The 17,839-nt window shown below is 42.3% G+C and overlaps 1 protein-coding gene across 1 annotated transcript; it reads right to left on the reverse strand.

The window, feature by feature from the left end:
• Nucleotides 1–8,563: 8,563 nt before the first annotated feature.
• On the reverse strand, nucleotides 8,564–13,986 carry LOC136527168 (BTB/POZ domain-containing protein At2g30600). Its single transcript, XM_066519784.1, is given in 13 exon segments — nucleotides 8,564–8,960; nucleotides 9,052–9,120; nucleotides 9,225–9,305; nucleotides 9,398–9,472; nucleotides 10,388–10,520; nucleotides 10,605–10,663; nucleotides 10,756–10,803; nucleotides 10,902–11,114; nucleotides 11,679–11,840; nucleotides 12,411–12,638; nucleotides 12,754–13,083; nucleotides 13,178–13,968; nucleotides 13,971–13,986. Coding segments are annotated over 13 exon segments (2,418 nt in total). The 3' UTR covers nucleotides 8,564–8,747.
• Between the last annotated feature and the right edge of the window lie 3,853 nt (nucleotides 13,987–17,839).

Here is a 17,839-nt window from a genome sequence, read left to right on the forward strand (position 1 = left end):
CTTGTATTGTAACTCATTCTCATTATTGGATCCTTGGAAAAAATATGGATCTTTCGGGTTCTCCCTCGGGGTGTGCCTGACGGATACCGCCCGCGGTAGCTTGCTTTCGGGGTGCTTAGTGTCTGGTGGAAGACGAGCGCCTCCGTAAGTGTGCTATTTCGGGCGGTTCTGCCACACTTAATAGTGAGCAAAAAGTAAACAACAATCTACACTAGTTAACACTACTCGAGATAAGGTACTCAACTGCTCGAGCTACACAAGCAACTACACAAGTATAAGATAGCTCAAGCAAAGGTACAAGTGCAGTATGCGAATCAACGGGAGGTAAGGTTGACATGATGATTTTTCTCCTTAGGTTAGGTGGCCTGCCAACCACCTACTCCCCATTGAGGCAAGTTTAAGGGATTGCCGCTCCTCTCGCTAGCTCCAAAGCCCGCAAGCTCGGACTACCCTGTAAGGTAAGCTCCAACATGAGCACTAGACTCGAGTCGGTCAATCAACTTGAGACTCTAACAAGTCTCGCTTTTACTAAAGTTGCTCTTCCCCTTCCTTCGACGGGGATGAGCACAAGAGCCCAGAACAAGTCTCCACCGAAGCCACACACAACGTTCACATGGGTTTCAATGGAGTCACACCCACCAACCATCTAGGAAGTGGCAACCTCCAAGAGTAACAAACACAACCACATGCAAATCAGTCTCCTAGTGCCACTCAATCAATCTCTCAATGATCCGCACTAGAGACGCTCAACCACTCTCCAAAGTATGCTTCACTTGCAGTCACATGAGAGGAGAGGGATAAACAAGGCTCTCTATGTGTATGTCATCAACCGAAAAGTGCTAAGAGTTTCCCCATGGCCGGCCACCCCTCTATTTATAGAGGGAGGCCACCCCACTAGCTATTAAGGCCTGCTGCTCGTGCTCTGTATTATCTATGATCCGGTAGGGTTGATCAAGTGATTTGGTGCATTATGTTGAGGAATTAACCTTCATCGTTTCTTCTAAGTTTCAACTTGAACCTTAATCAAACGTTTTCCTTGCATTCCTAGGACTTATGTGAACCTGTGTTAAATATCTTAGCACACATGCATGATAGTCCTAGTGACGGAGTTGTCATCCTTATCATCAAAACCATAATAGGACATGGCCAAGGGCCCAAGATCCTTAAATCTTTGATATATTCAAAGAGCTTAGTTTTCATTGATGGCATGGTTGGATAATTACTTGCTAATTCTAGATAAGTCTTGCATAGTACTTGGCTACAAATATGACCAAAGATCAAGGAAGCATGGACGATAATAGAAACTCAAGGAATGGCAATGACAATACAACGCTACTTAATAAAAGACTAGTCCAACAAGCATATACTCCCTCCACCCTAGAAAGAGTGTCACTCTCACGAGATATCAAATATTTTCAACTTTGACCAAATATATAAGAAAATATTAATATTTATGATGCGTACTTAGTAACATTAAATAAATTGTTGAATATATTTTCATAATAAACTTATTTAAAAATATAAATATTGTTAATATTTTTTATTAGAAAGTTTAACCAGTATGAATTTTATAGCGATAATTTTTCTGGGGACAGAAGGAATACCATTTATAGGGAGGAATCAGACAGAGGCAAAAATAGGAGTAAGTGTGAATAAATACAGACTGTTATTTCGATGCAGACAGCTGCTATACACGTCCCGTTTTTCCAGCCATCGAGAGACTCGCTTGATTGGCAAGCCTTGTTCCCTAGAGTAGAGTTGTGTTGCCTCTGCGTCAGACTCCTGCCACCACCTGATGTCATCGGCGACACCCCGTGGCTCAACCCACTAAACTGTCATCGGCGAGGACGGACCTGCCGCCGGCCGTTCTGCCGTTCTGGCAACCTCAGACCTAGACGACGACGACCCAACCAGAGTGGAAGAAAACAAAATAAACACTAGCTTAGCTTCCATGGAGACAAAGTCCCTCTCAACATAAACCAGGCGACTTATTAGGCATTGCAGAGTCCACCTTGCAAAAAAGAGAGACCATCGGAGTCTTAGGCCTGTAGTTCTAACAAATTTCTTCACTCCGGTTTTTCAGCTGTGAATACTTGTTTCTTTCATTTCATGATGTACAATGCCCTGCAATTGTGCCCTCGCAGAACCTATTCCGGGATGCTTTCAACCCATGAAAAGATTACTTGTGTATGCAATAAAAACTCTGGTATCTATATTTATTTATTTTTTAAAAGAAAGAAAAAGAAAATCAACAAAACTTCTGTTGGATATAATATGGGCTTGGCCCATATAATATTTAATAAATCAAATAAACTATATGGTACGTAACATTAAGTGTTGAATGGCTTAATACCATACGGGATTTTGACTGAACGCCGACTTAGCTTATATGGTTGGAAAATATTCATCTAAATTGAGAAGCTGAGAAAAGGATAAAGGCGTGCCACACGCGTGCGCGCGCCGGGCCGAGGCCGGCCGGCAGGCGGGCGGCGAGCGGGTGGGCGTGGCCAGTCTTTTGCCACTTAATCCATATAATCACGGGAGTTACTCCCTTAATGGTGGAGGTTACCGTTTCCTGGGATTCTCCGCTGCCTTCGTCTCCTTATCCTCCGCTGGCCATATATCCTGTCTTCCGCAACCACTCCCGATAAAACCACTTATCAGCAGCCTTGACTTTCCCGTCTCGTACCTCTGCGCGCACGGAGGAGCGGGAGAGCAGGTGCCTCCGGAACCCACGTCCGCCTGAGAATCCTGCACGGGGTGAGTGGCGATTAGGTTTTTGGGGAACGATCCGCGACTGCTCATCCATCTTCTTCCTGGAGATCGTTCTAGGATCTGTCTTCTCCCTGGAACATCAAGGTGTCTTCTTCCCGGTGATCCGTTCGTGGGACTGCACTGCGAACATCTTCCTGCATCGACTGTGGTCCGCGACTTCAAGCAACGCACTATGTCGACTAGTGCGAATGGAGCCTCCGATGCCCTCGGCATGGGACCCTCCACTGGGTACAGTCTAATCTTTGTGATTACTGTATTTTGTATTCTTACTTTATCAATGAGTATGTCATCTATGCATGTTGTACTGTTTATAAGAAATATACACATGCACATATATGATGTCACAAACTTGCTGATGTTATATTTCTGGATTAAACTGATAATGAAAATGCCTAAATTTCTAACAATCCAAAAACCTAATAATAGGCAATTTTCTATCAGTGGATTTGCTGCTGCTCTGAAGCCGAATAATTTTGATGGCAAGAATTTTATGATATGGCGTGCAAAGATGGTATTGTGGTTGACTGCGATGAATTGCTATCACACCGCACAGGGGAAGCCTGAACAGTTCACTCCTGAGGAGGAGCGAAAGTTCTTGGCTGCCGACAACCTGTTTCGAGGCGCCGTGATTAGTGCACTTTATCCCAAATATGAGAAAAACTACATATCTTACACATCAGGCAAAGAGTTATGGGATGCTCTTGAGGCAAAGTTTGGGGTTTCTGATGCTGGTAGTGAGTTGTACCTTATGGAGCAGTTGTATGACTACAAAATGGTTGAAAACCGTTCTGTGGTCGAACAAGCTCATAAGATACAGGCGCTAGCGAAGGAACTAGAACATTTTCCATGTCTGTTGCCTGACAAGTTTGTGGCCAGCGGTATAATCGCTAAGTTGCCACCTTCTTGGAGGGATTTTGCTACTTCTCTAAAACACAAGAGACAAGAGTTTAGTGTGGCTGAGCTTATTGGATCTCTTGATGTTGAGGAGAGGGCAAGAGCAAAAGACAACCGTGGAAAAGAAGTTGAGTCTTCCGCTGCCAATATGGTGCAGAAGAAAAACTCATTTGCATCTCGTAATAAAAAGAAGAAGAACATGCAAGAGAAAAACAATGCAAAGCCTAAGCAGACAGTTTAAGAAGAAAAACAACAAGAAAGGTGGAGGATGCTTTGTTTGTGAGAGTGATGAGCATTGGGCAAGTGCATGCCCAGACCGCAAATATAAGCAAGAAAAGAAATCAGCAAACGTGGTCATTAGCGAGACTGGAGGAGAAACATCTGGATATGGTAATTCTTTACCCTTTGTTTTTTCCGTTTGTCTTTCACCTAAGTGGTGGATGGACAGTGGTGCTAATATTCATGTGTGTGCTGATGTTTCTTTGTTTATTTCCTATTAGGCCGGCAGGAGTGGAGCCTTGCTGATGGGAAATGGTTCGCATGCGCGTGTTCTTGGTGCTGGTACGGTCATTCTGAAGTTTATTTCGAGAAAGATGGTGCTATTAAAGAACGTGCAGCATGTCCCCTCCATCAAGAAGAATCTTGTTAGCGCTTCTCAGATGTGTCGCGATGGTTTTAAAATTGTGCTTGAGTCCAATAAATGTGTTGTGTCGAGACATGGAACATTTGTCGGAAAAGGGTATGATTGTGGAGGCTTGTTCCACTTGTCTTTGCTTGATGATGTGTGTAATAAAGTAGTGAACAATGTTATTATTTCGGATGAGTCGAATATATGACATTCACGACTTTGTCACATTAATTTTGGCTGTCTCACGCGGCTTGCAAATCTGAATTTAATCCCAAAATTTAACTTGGTCAAAGATTCTAAGTGCCAGGTGTGTGTACAATCAAAGCAACCGCGCAAGCCTCACAAGGCTGCTGAGGCGAGGAACTTGGCATCGTTAGAACTCGTTCATTCTGATTTATGCGAAATGAATGGCGAATTGACTAAAGGCGGTAGACGATACTTCATGACATTTATAGATGATTGCACTAGATTTTGCTATGTGTATTTATTAAAAACAAAAGATGAAGCGTTGCATTATTTTAAGGTCTATAAAGCTGAGGTAGAAAATCAACTTGAGAAGAAAATCAAGCGTTTGCGGTCCGATCGTGGGGGAGAATATTTCTCAAATGAATTTTCTGAGTTTTGCGCGATGCATGGAATTATTCATGAGAGGACGCCACCATACTCACCACAGTCCAATAGGATTGCAGAGTGAAAGAACCGCACTCTAACTGATTTGGTTAATGCCATGTTGGAGACTGCGGGACTATCTAAGGAATGGTGGGGTGAGGCTATCTTGACAGCATGTCATGTCCTGAATAGAGTGCCCACAAAGAACAAAGAAATTACACCATTCGAAGAATGGGAGAAGAAGAGATTAAATCTCTCTTACCTGCGAACTTGGGGTTGTTTGGCAAAGGTGAATGTGCCAATAAACAAAAAGCAAAAACTTAGACCAAAGATTGTTGATGGTGTCTTTCTTGGTTATGCTATTCACAGCGTGGGTTATAGATTTTTAATTATAAACTCTACTGTTCCTGAGATGGCTGTTGATACAATCATGGAATCTAGAGACGCTACATTTTTTAGAATGAGTTTCCCATGAAAAATGCACCTAGCACAATTGGTCATGAATTTATAATTCCCCATGAACATGAAAACTTTATTCCGATAGAACAATCTGAGGAACCCTATGTGTAAAATCCTGAGGAGGATGACACTATAGTCACCAGGAAAAGTAAGAGACAGAGGACTGCAAAGTCTTTTGGTAATGACTATATTGTGTACCTTGTGGATGACACACCAACGACCATTGAAGAGGCATATTCCTCTCATGATGCTGACTTATAGAAGGAAGCAGTACGGAGTGAGATGGATTCTGTTATGTCTAATGGAACTTGGGAAATTATTGATCGTTTCTATGGGTGCAAACCTATAGGGTGCAAATGGGTGTTCAAGAAAAAGCTTAGGCCTGATGGTACTATTAAGAGGTACAAGGCAAGGCTTGTGGCCAAGGGTTATACCCAAAAGGAAGATGAGGATTTCTTTGATACTTATTCATCGGTTGCCCGATTGACCACAATTCGAGTTTTGCTTTCCCTAGCAGCCTCTTATGGTCTCATCGTTCATCAAATGGACGTTAAGACAGCTTTCCTAAATTGAGAGTTGGAGGAGGAGATCTATATGGATCAGCCTAATGGGTTTGTAGTAAAAGGTCAAGAAGGCAAGGTGTGTAAATTATTAAAGTCATTATATGGCCTAAAACAAGCCCCTAAGCAATGGCATGAGAAGTTCGACAGAACTTTAACATCTGCTGGCTTTGTTGTGAATGAAGCTGACAAATGTGTGTACTATCGGTATGGTGGGGGTGAAGGAATCATTTTGTGCTTATATGTTGATGACATACTGATCTTTGGATCTAGCCTCAAAGTGATTGAGGATGTGAAGGAATTTTTATCTAAAATTTTTGAGATGAAAGATTTGGGAGAGGCTGATGTTATTCTTAATATCAAGCTTCAAAGAGAAGGTGATGGTGGGGTAACTCTGTTACAAACCCACTACGTGGAAAAGGTACTGAGTCGCTTTGGGTTTAGTGACTGTACATCTGCTCCTACACCTTATGACCCTAGTGTGCTATTAAGGAAAAATCGAAGAATAGCAAGGAATCAGTTGAGATATTCCTAGATCATTGGTTCGCTCATGTATCTTGCTAGTGCAACAAGGCCTGATATCTCATTTGCTGTGTGCAAGCTGAGCCGGTTTGTGTCAAACCCAGGAGATGATCACTGGCGTGCTCTTGAGAGAGTGATGCGCTATCTAAAAAGTACTATGAGCTATGGTATTTGTTATACCGGACATCCAAAAGTGCTAGAAGGCTACTGTGATGCCAACTGGATTTCTGATGCTGATGAGCTTTATGCCACAAGTGGATATGTGTTTTCGCTTGGAGGTGGCGCTGTTTCCTAGAAGTCTTGCAAGCAGACTATCTTAACGAAGTCTACAATGGAAGCAGAACTCACAGCATTAGACACTGTTGGATCAGAGGCTGAGTGGCTTCGTGATCTCCTTATGAATTTACCGGTTGTTGAAAAACCCATACCGGCTATTTCTATGAACTGCGATAACTAGACTGTGATTACAAAGGTTAACAGTTCTAAGGATAACATGAAGTCCACAAGGCATGTTAAGTGACGACTAAAATCTGTCAGAAAATTGAGAAACTCCGGAGTAATAGCGTTGGACTATGTCCACATGTCTAATAATCTGACAGATCAGTTCGCTAAGGGTCTATCACACAACGTGATAGAAAGTGCATCGAGAGAGATGGGTTTGAGACCCACTTGAAATTTACTATAGTGGTAACCTGTTCGATGTGATCGGAGATCCCGTGAAGTAGGACGGTGAAACAAGCTAGTAGTAAATTATGAGGAAAGATCCTTAGTAAGACTCATTTTTGATGCACATCTTTCCTTTCTGTAAGGCAGGCTGATTTTTTGCCGTAATGTGCTTTAAGTGGCTTGTCAAAGCAAAGATGTTGTCCTACAGAACATCTTTTGAGGAATATACCTATATGAGTCAGATTGCTAGTCACAGTCTATGAGATTTAGGTGATCTCTAAATACTCATGAAAGGCACTGAAGTATGACTTATATGCTTCAAATAGAGGGGATGCCTTTTGCTGCCCAGTATCAGCTAAGGACTTTAGTGACATTCACCTCACACAAAATTGTCAATTCAAGGCTTAGTACATTGTTCAGTTGTGACTGAGTGAAACTATTGTTCTAGATAGATGTTCAACTTAACAGTCTCCATCGAAACACTGATATATAAAAGAAATATGGTTCTAAGACTACTTTGTTACAAACCCTAGAGTTTGGTGGGGATTGTTGGATATAATATGGGCTTGTCCCATATAATATTTAATAAATCAAATAAACTCTATGGTACGTAACATTAAGTGTTGAATGGCTTAATACCATACGGGATTTTGACTGAACGCTGACTTAGCTTATATGGTTGGAAATTATTCATCTAAATTGAGGAGCTGAGAAAAGGATAAAGGCGTGCCACACGCGCATGCGCGCGCGCACCGCCGCCGGCCGGGCCGGGCCGTGGGCGTGGGTGTGGGCCGAGCCGAGGCCGTGGTTGTGGCGTGGCTAGTGGGCGGCGAGCGAGCGGGCATGGCCAGTCTTTTGCCACTTAATCCATATAATCACGGGAGTTACTCCCTTGATGGTGGAGGTTACCGTCCCTTCCGCTTCCGCTTCCCGTCTCCTAGGATTCTCCGCTGCCTTCGTCTCCTTACCCTCCGCTGGCCATATATCCTGTCTTCCGCAACCACTCCCGAGAGAACCACTGATCAGCAGCCTTCTGACTTCCCCGTCCCGTACCTCTGCGCGCACGGAGGAGTGGGGTGAGCGGCGATTAGGTTTTTGGGGAGCGATCCGTGACTGCTCGTCCATCTTCTTTCTACTGGAGATCGTTCTAGGATCTGTCTTCTCCCTGGAATATCAAGGCGTCTTCTTCTCGGTGATTCGTTCGTGGGACTGCACTGCGAACATCTTCCTGCATCGACTGTGGTCCGTGACTTCGAGCAACGCACTATGTCGACTAGTGCGAATGGAGCCTCCGATGCCCTCGGCATGGGACCCTCCGCTGGGTACAGTCTAATCTCCGCTGGATACAGTCTAATCTTTGTGATTACTATATTTTGTATTCTTACTTTATCAATGAGTACGTCATCTAAGCATGATGTACTGTTTATAAGAAATATACACATGTACATATATGATGTCACAAACCTGATGATATTATATTTCTGGATTAAACTGATAATGAAAATGCCTAAATTTCTAACAACTTCGACCATCTTAGAACTGCTCTATTTCTGTGATTACTAACAAAGCTGTTCCTTTACTCTTTGGGAAAAGAAAGCGCAATATATATGAACTTAGGCTTGTGGACAGGACATCTAACGGAAGTAGCCGTAGAGCTCGAGGAAGCAAATGCTGAGGTTCCACGTACATCCGGCGGCCGGGCCTGTCAGGGCGACCCTGAAGAATCGGAAGGGCAGAAGGGCCGCCGGGCCAACGATGGGCCAAGAGGCGAACTGACCTGGATGGCAAATGGTAGGGTCGTCGTCGTGGACACGGAGGCTTGTCCAGTTCCGGCCGTCCATGGATCCCTGGCAGTTTCATCAGCTTCATAGGTTCAGCCTCGCTCCATTCAACATTCAGCAAGAACAAAGAATCAAGGATGCAAGCATTAGTTAGTACCTGAAGAGCCCAAGACCTCATGAATGTTGTGGAGCCATCCTGCCTCACCGTGTAGTAGTTGCACATCAGCTGTAAGTTAATTTGAACAACAACAACAAATTCGTCATCCCATTATGTACTGTATTGGCAAGCGAGCTGAGGAACCAACAGATGCCAGAAACATATGAAACAACCTGGTGGTCCTGTCCGATGTCTACCATCCACCAAGAAAGCTTCTTGCCATTTTCAATACAAGGCCCAGCAAAACATGTCCCCTACAATCGTCAAATCATGTCAAATGTAATTTTGTTCAACCACCAGAAATGTCTTCCGTTTGCAAGTCATAATTCCCAATGTTATATCATACCTGGTAATTCTTTGAAACCAAAGCCTTTGGATCCGTGTGCCTTGAATTTGGACTGCTTGCCACCACAGTGATATTCTAATTGCAGAAGATTAAGATTACTTTTGTGTTTTTTTTTTTTTTTTGCATAAAAATGTGATGCTAACTAAAGACAATCTAGTCAAAAGAAGATGGCAGAAAGTAAAAAATGTTGTTGTTGTTTTAAAAAATAATAATAAAGAAACAATTCAACCTCCTTTCTTTGATTGTCATGTGGCTAGGTATTGATGATTAATCCTGATAGGTACTGGAACTTTCAGATTAAGAATGGGAATGTCAGAATTGGCAGTGTACCATGACAGTTGTCTTGGTTCTGGAATAGAACCAAAGTCCAGTTCCTATCACTCAAAACTTCCAACTTAAAGCTAGGATCTGGAATAGAACATCCTGAAAGCTAGTGTCCGACCTAAGGCCGAGATTCCAACATAAGCCAGAAGATCTGGGTCAGAACTGCAACATCCGGTCCAAGTTCAAATAGAGTTTTAAGTCAATTTAAGGGCGGATTTTATGGATTACGACTCTACTCTATGTGGGGCAAGACCTCTTCACCCTATAAATATAAGGGGACACCGCCGGTTGAGGCATCACCCAATTGGTCAAAATCAATCTACTATTTTTGCTTTACCCTTTTTCCTTCTATCCTTCACCCCTATATTGTTCTTATGCTTCTATTGTCTCTACTCATTCGAGGATGCCCTAATGATAGGAGTTGCGTCTCCTAAACCATATTTGTTTCCTTTCTATTATGGTGAAGTGTGCTTCGTGCTTTGCCGCTTGGCGCTTGCTGTGTTAAACTAACATGTCATGAGATTTTTCTTTAATAATGTACGGCCATAAACATCGCTGATGTGTATGTTGGAATATTCTATTCCATCATCTAAAAATGAATGAATAAACCAGGCTTATTAGTTACTACACTGAATAGCTTTAAACACAAGCGAGCTTCCCTTTTACCTTGGTTAACACAGGATTCATCCACTGATGTTTTCCAAATGATGTTCCAGCATAGTAGATAACACCGTTGTTATCACCATCAGAGATATACTGCAGCTCCTTATAGCTCGAGCGCCTATGCTGAAATCTCTCACTGAAAGATTTAGGATTAACGTCAAATAGCAGTCAGACATATCATCAATCATTGCTCCAGTTTGATCCAAGCATCAACACATACCATTCGTATGATGTAGGCATCAATTGTCCAGCATGAGAGAATTCAATGGCCTCTTCAACCTGTGGCCCAACAAGTAACCAGATTGTACACTTCCAGTGCCGAAACATGTAACGATTGAAAAGATTATACTCTGGAGCAAGAAAGCACTAACCAACTTTCTGAATGCTTGTATGTGGTTTGCTAGATTACTTCTCTCCATCTGCAGTGAAATAACAAGCAATATTGTAACCCAAACAAATTTAATTCGGCACAAGTTGCTTCACAGTAGAATTGTATAACAAGAAAAACAGTGTGTACCCTCTTTAGTGTAGACAGCTGCATAAAAGGGAATCTCAATAATGGTAGCAAAGTATTGATGGCGGAAAGCCTCTCTCCAAAGAGCTGCTCTGGTGTTGAAGTTCTCAAGAGCTCATCTACTGAAGTCCAGTGAAAAGTTTCACAAGCTCCCATGCACCATGTTAAAATGACATCCAGAACCCTCTCTTCCGACGTTACTGTCATATCACCATGCTGCACTTCCATGCAGATTCATTTGTTTATGTAAAAAAACTAAAATGATAATATAAAAACCAGAAAGTCTTAACCATATCAGAACCAAAAGAACTGGACTCATAAAATGTCATTTCCCTTATAAATCATGAATGTGTACATTCATCAGCAGAGTACACATGAAGATATATAAAATTATAGAGGAGATATATTCTTGAAATTGTTGGGAAGCTGCTGCATAGTTAATTGGCAATCCTTGCAACTGGAAAAGTTATCAAGGGATGCCAAAAATTAAGAAAGAGACATCTATTTTGTTAGGAAAAATGCAACGGGACTGGAAAATTGATACAACAATAAATCACAAGCTTTTTTTCTAATTATTGCCAATCTTATGTGAGGCAACACTTGCCAATCTATAGCTTTAAGATATGACAATTTCCATTTCACATTAGACCACTAACATCTTGATTATTTTGTGATGTTGAATCTTGATAGACACCCTAATCTATGTTCTCAAGGACACAATTTATATCTAGCCTAACTGCAGTAAGCTGATATAACAAAAAAAAAGGTTATATTACTTGCCTCAAGAATATCCTTAAATGTTGCCTCATCTAACAACACAAAGTCCGTGCAAGCAGTTGTGCAATAATCAAAATGTGTAGCAAAATTCCTCTTGCATACTTCTTCAAGCGGTTTACAAGATGGGATTGATGAAACTGCCTGTAAGACTGAACATACGGTGTCCTACAATAAACTTTCAGGGGTCAGCCTACACTGAACCAGCTACAAGTTCAACCAAATTTTCAGAAGCCATATCCCTTAAATTTGGGGAAAAAAAACTAGAAACTAGTCTTGTTGGATGAGCTTCTTCCAGTAGGACACGCGAACCCTGCATATATAACGCACGTGGAATAAATTAATATCTCATATACTTTATTTCTGAGGCTAAGGGCCCCACTAAGTATGGTCACGACTACCACAGGCCACTGCAAGTCTTGAATATGCAAGATGTAGCTTTTAGGGATTGAAAGAAAGGCCAGGAACTGTAGCCGAAGTATATAGACATGAGATATTGCATAAAAAGCTAAAAACAACATTTCCCTTTTGCCAATGTACAGACATCACTGAATGCAGAATGAAGTGTCACAGGTGCCTTTTTAAGAACAGCACAGCTCTACAAACTGGTGAAAACGAATTACTTTCATAAGTAGTCTTTAGCTCTACTAAGTTGTATATCTTTCAAAAAAAAGTTCTACTAAGTTGTACCAAATAACTTTTCTTGGTGTAGCATTCTATATCAAAGAAAAAAAATACCTCTGAAAGGCATTCCATTATTCGTTTGCAGCATTCAAACTGAAGAACAGTGATGGCGAACTGATCTGCTAGTAGAAGAAGTTGAACCAACACTGATGTAGTATCCCTACTATCCAACTTAAGTTCCCCGTAGTACATAAACTGAAGGAGGAGAAAGAATGGTTCAGGAGGAACATCTCCGAAAAAGATATCCGTGGCACTGCTTTCCCTCATCCCGTTTGTGAACATCTGCACAAACATTTGTGCCCATACTTTATTTATAAAAAAGTGTGCATGATGCCTATTAACTAGTTATGCCAAAATTAGAATATGACACTGGATTCATAAAGGAAAATGTATGTACCTTGGCAAGTGGCGCGCTCCACAGGCTAAGGATAAGCTTGTGACCCTTAGCGACAAGACCATGTCCATTAACATAGATATTTATATCACTATGTTCACCATTTGCAAGGAACTCTCCAACTTTCTGCACATTCAGTGGAGCTTTGAGTGGAGAGGAGTCAAATTTATGATCTTGGAGTCCGCTTTTTGATACTTTTAAGATTTTTCCAGAATCAGAAGGTTTCTTATCCACTTCTAAACAGTCAATGATTTCTTTACAGCACTTCACCAGTGGTTCGACTTTAAACTGTGAGCTCAACTCCAGCAGACAACTTAGTAGCCATTCATCAATCTACACAAACAACAAAATGAGAGACGGGGACTCAGTTTCCAGACTTTGCCAGATTTTAAGAAAAGAGCAGACAAAACACATCAAAGCAGCTTACCTGTGTCGAACCTGTATAGATATACTCAAGAAGGGAGTGGAGAACAGGGTAGGATGCTGATGGAAGCACAATGGTAGCTCCATCCCCTATTTCAAAAGGGAAATCCCCGGAGGCACACAAGACAAGTTTGTGTGCAGGGACGACCTTTCTTTCAGTGCCAACGACAAATACAGCATCAGAGAAATCCCAGTTCTCTAGAAAGTCTGCAAGTACCCTTTGATCACAATCATCTCTCGACAGTCGTTTCCTCGCATAGTCTCCGGCGTCAGCAACCCAGTGGACATTGGCATACTCAATTTGAGTCCAAAATATGCTATTTGGGGGAGCTGATGGAAGAAGGCTTATGTTTCTGTACCCTACATGCTTGTCCCAGCTGGATAGGCCGACATACTGAACATGTGGGTTGGGTTCAGGATCAAGCCATTGGAAGAGGAGATTGTTGCTTGGATGCTTTCCTTGGCCGATGCTTATGTATCCGTCATAGATGCTGATCCAGTAGCTCTGGAAAGACGAGGAGCAGCAGAGGCCGACGGCAGCAACATCAACAGCAGTGTTTCCATCTACTTCGATCTTGAGCCGTCTGTTCCTATGGCTGCCCAAGATGACGGTGTAGTGGCGGCTGGTGTCCGTCTTGTAGTGGTAGTGCTGGCTCCCAAGCTGGTGGCGGAAGACCAGGGTGACATCATTCTGGGCTGATGCCTTGAAGGCGATGCAGCCACGGCCAGGCTCCCCGAAGCGAAGCTCCTCGCCCCACGCGCACTCAAAGGGGGCAACTGTCAGAGATCTCTTGTCTCCTCCACAGATCTCATTGGTGTGGCAGCTTATGAAGTATGAACTCAAGTGGGTTGAACTGAATGGTTTCCAAGATGCTAGTACACCGAAAACAAAACAGAGCAGTGATTAGAGAAGTAAACTAAGAGCGATTGGATACGCAAAGAAAGTTACTTACCAAGAAGAAGATGAAGAGAAGGCCCGGCCGGATGCGGATGGGAGGGGCGGCGACGGCTGCTGCAGCTTGGGAGGACCTGCCCCCGGCTGCCCGCTGCTGTCTGCGTGCGCGGAGGTCAAACTAGGAACTCGATTGCAGTTTAGCGCCGGAGTGTCCAACTCCAACTCCAACAGTTAGCAAGACGTGTCGTGCTCTGCTGGAAGAATCCAACATCCAACGCCACCATCTCGCGAACGAATGGTTTTCCTTTTTCTTGGGCCCCAAAATATCTGCAGCAAGTGGCCAAATGACACAACAACAATCCTATCCCGACTACAACCACACCCTCAAAACAAATGGCATAGGTACAACAAACCTAGTGCGAGGAATACAATAGGATTTGAGTTGTACTATCTCAAACTATTCTAAATTTGATCAAATTTATAGTATAGATAATAATTATTACGACATCAAACAAGCATAGTTATATAAAGTAAAAAAAAAAAACAGGAGTAAAACCATAATTCCGATACAAAACAAGGATATAAATGCAAGAGCCCCTTATATATATTATAAAATGTATTTTTCTTGTTTACCTTTTGATGTTTTTTAGATAATGGATTTTTATTAGTCCGATCTCTGTATCCACGAAAGGATATACACAGCACAAATGATACAAGAGCACTTAGACTCACACCTCAACGAAGAGAACGCACAACCATAAAAGAAAAAAAAAACTACGACTTTGACACATCCCTGCTTCCTGACATCCTCTTCTGAAACGGCCAGATTCGGTGAGTCAAAGTCGTCAAATCGCCACCGCGCCTAGTGCGCCATCGTTGCGAACCTCCGCTGCTGCGATCTTCATCCAGTTCAAGTGGCCCACCTTCATCCATTGTCTCCCCGTCAGAACTAACCGATCAGACGCGAACCGACACGATCCGCTTCCACTTCGCTAGATTTTCTAGGCCTCTGCCACCCATAGGGCAGCTGCCATCATTGGGATGGCCGACGCCTCTGTTGGAGTCCTCTGTCGCTGCCGCCACCTCTAGAGTTGACGCTGTCGACGAGATCCGCCTCCTCGCTGAGATCTTTACACCGGCACTCAGGCCACCACCGTCCCTAGGGTACCAATGGACTGATCGCCGGCAGCAAACAATCACCACATCCGTATGTTGCAGCCGCCTCTCCATGACCAAGCCATCCATGAGTGGCCTACACGCCCTAGACTCGCCACCATTGTGTAGCCCACGCGTTGCCTGCCACGGCCTCCACGACCACTGTCATTAAATATATTAATACTCTTATTTACAAACTTAGTTAAAATTAGAATTATTTATTTAAGACAAACATAAATCCCATATAGTACTTCGAGATGGTGGAAGTAAATAATGAATTTTTTTAGATGATGGAAGTAGGTTATGATACATATGAGTCCATACCACACCCAACATGCTTAATTTGAGGCACTCTACTTCTAGAGTCCTAGTCCTAGCCCAAAAAAGGCTTTGAATATATCACATGGGTTTCTTCAGCAACGGCGTCGATGACCTAGCTTTGGACAAAACCATTGCCTTTGGTGGTCTAGTCTTCACTGCCAACTTGATAAGGCAACTCCACTCTGCCCCCACCTTCAATGCCAACCAAGTTATCTAGATTCAGGAGCCTAGACCGCCCACCAATTCGTCAAATTACACCTCCGTGGCCAAATCCGATCTGGCCAGCAGAACCCGCCCCTCACCGCTGTCTTGAGTTCATCACTAGGCTTGAGGAAATTGTATCTGCATGTGCTCATGGATCTATTGAATGTGAATGTAAATGAACAGATATTTTGAGAACAACTGTCTGTTTCATTGATCTCTTTGGATTATATGCTAGTGAAGGGTCACGTTGTACGGACACCGTACGGACGTGACTGTTCGGGAAAAGGTAACTATTTACTGGAACAGTCTACTACCGAAGGGACATGCCCCTTTATAGTGCTAACTGCTTATACTAACTAACTGCTAATTCTCTTCCTTTGTTGATGAGATCACTGAGTATAAAGAGGTGTCTGTTAGGAACAGACACCGTTTCGTAACACTCCCCTTTGATTGAATCTTCTTTGAGATCAATACAGCTGTATTCTTAGATTCCTCGAAAAAACCTGTGGAAAATTTCTGAGGAATATGTATGTATAGATATGCTATAAAAACTCATTTAAACCTTATAGGAAAATAAGGAGAAAATAGCATATATGAGTGTGATTTAAATAAATCACTATATCATTGGTATCCCATTAAAAACCCCCAGTGGGGAAAAGTATTGGAGATACGACATATAGATTACTCCCCCAAAAATCATTTCAGGAAAAATATGAGGAGCAATATAAAGTGATATGTCGCTAAAACTCCTGTAAAAACCCAATGGAAAAATTAGGAGAAAATATGACGACATATTATTGGTATTGCCTCTTGGATAACTCACATGAAAAACCTTTCAGGGAAAAACCATGGATGAGTTGTGAGGGCAATATGTGTCTTTGATATTTCCCACAAAAACCCCGGTGGAGAAATAGAAAATATGACACATGCTTATGTTAATATTACCTCATTAAAAACTTTAACAAGAAACCTTATGAGTAAAACTTGTGAAAGAAAAGAGTATAATATGATGCTGGTACAGGTTAACATTTAGGAGCTATCTCCCCCTGATTCTAGCAAATCTCGAAGTCGCCGCATACCAATTCCATGTACCAATTTTTGAAACACAGAAGTTGGTAAGGACTTAGTAAATAGGTCAGCGAGATTATCACATGACTTGATTTGCAAGATGTTTATTTCCCCGCTTTCTTCTAATTCATGGGGATAAAACAGTTTAGGAACAATATGCTTAGTGATATTGCTCTTTATGTAACCTGTTTGTATCTGTGTAACACAAGCGGAATTATCTTCATAGATAATTGTAGGTGATTCAATTGAACCAATACCACATGACTATTATATGTGGTTAATCATTCTGCGAAGCCATACACATTCTCGTGATGCCTCATATAGAGCAATAATTTCAGAATGATTAGTAGAGGTCGCTGTCAGAGTCTGCTTAGAAGACTTCCATGAAATAGTTGTACCTCCATGTAGGAATACAAATCTTGTTTGGGATTTTCCGTTATGAGGATCAGATAAGTAACCAGCATCAGTATAACCAATCATACTGGGATCATGATTTTTCTTGAAGAATAAACCAAGATCCTTTGTGCCATTAAGGTATCTGAGGATACACTTCGCTCCCGTCCAATGACGACGAGTTAGGTCCGCACTATGCCTAGCTAGTAAGTTCACTGTAAATGCAATATTAGGCCTGGTGCAATTTGCAAGATACATAAGTGTGCCAATGACACTGAGATATGGGATTTCTGGTCCCAACATCTTTTCCCCAATATCCCGTGGTCTAAATGGATCTTTCCCTATTTCTAAGGAACAAACAACCATCAAAGTTTTATTAGGGTATGATTTATCCATATTGAATTTCTCCAATATTTTCTTGATATAGGGCCTGTTCGGCAGGACTGAAAAATACTGTTCCGGCTGATTGTTGTGAGAGAAAAATACTGTTCTGGCAGGACGTGAACAGTGCTTTCGTGAGTGGCAGAACAAGCCAGCCGGCCGGCTTAAAGCCAGCCGAACAAGCCCATAGGCTGATTGATGCACTAAAATCCCTAAAGAACGGTGCTCAAGTTGTAAGCCTAGGCAATA

The sequence above is a fragment of the Miscanthus floridulus genome, chromosome 19 (assembly GCF_019320115.1).
Source record: "Miscanthus floridulus cultivar M001 chromosome 19, ASM1932011v1, whole genome shotgun sequence".
Classification (NCBI taxonomy): domain Eukaryota; kingdom Viridiplantae; phylum Streptophyta; class Magnoliopsida; order Poales; family Poaceae; genus Miscanthus; species Miscanthus floridulus.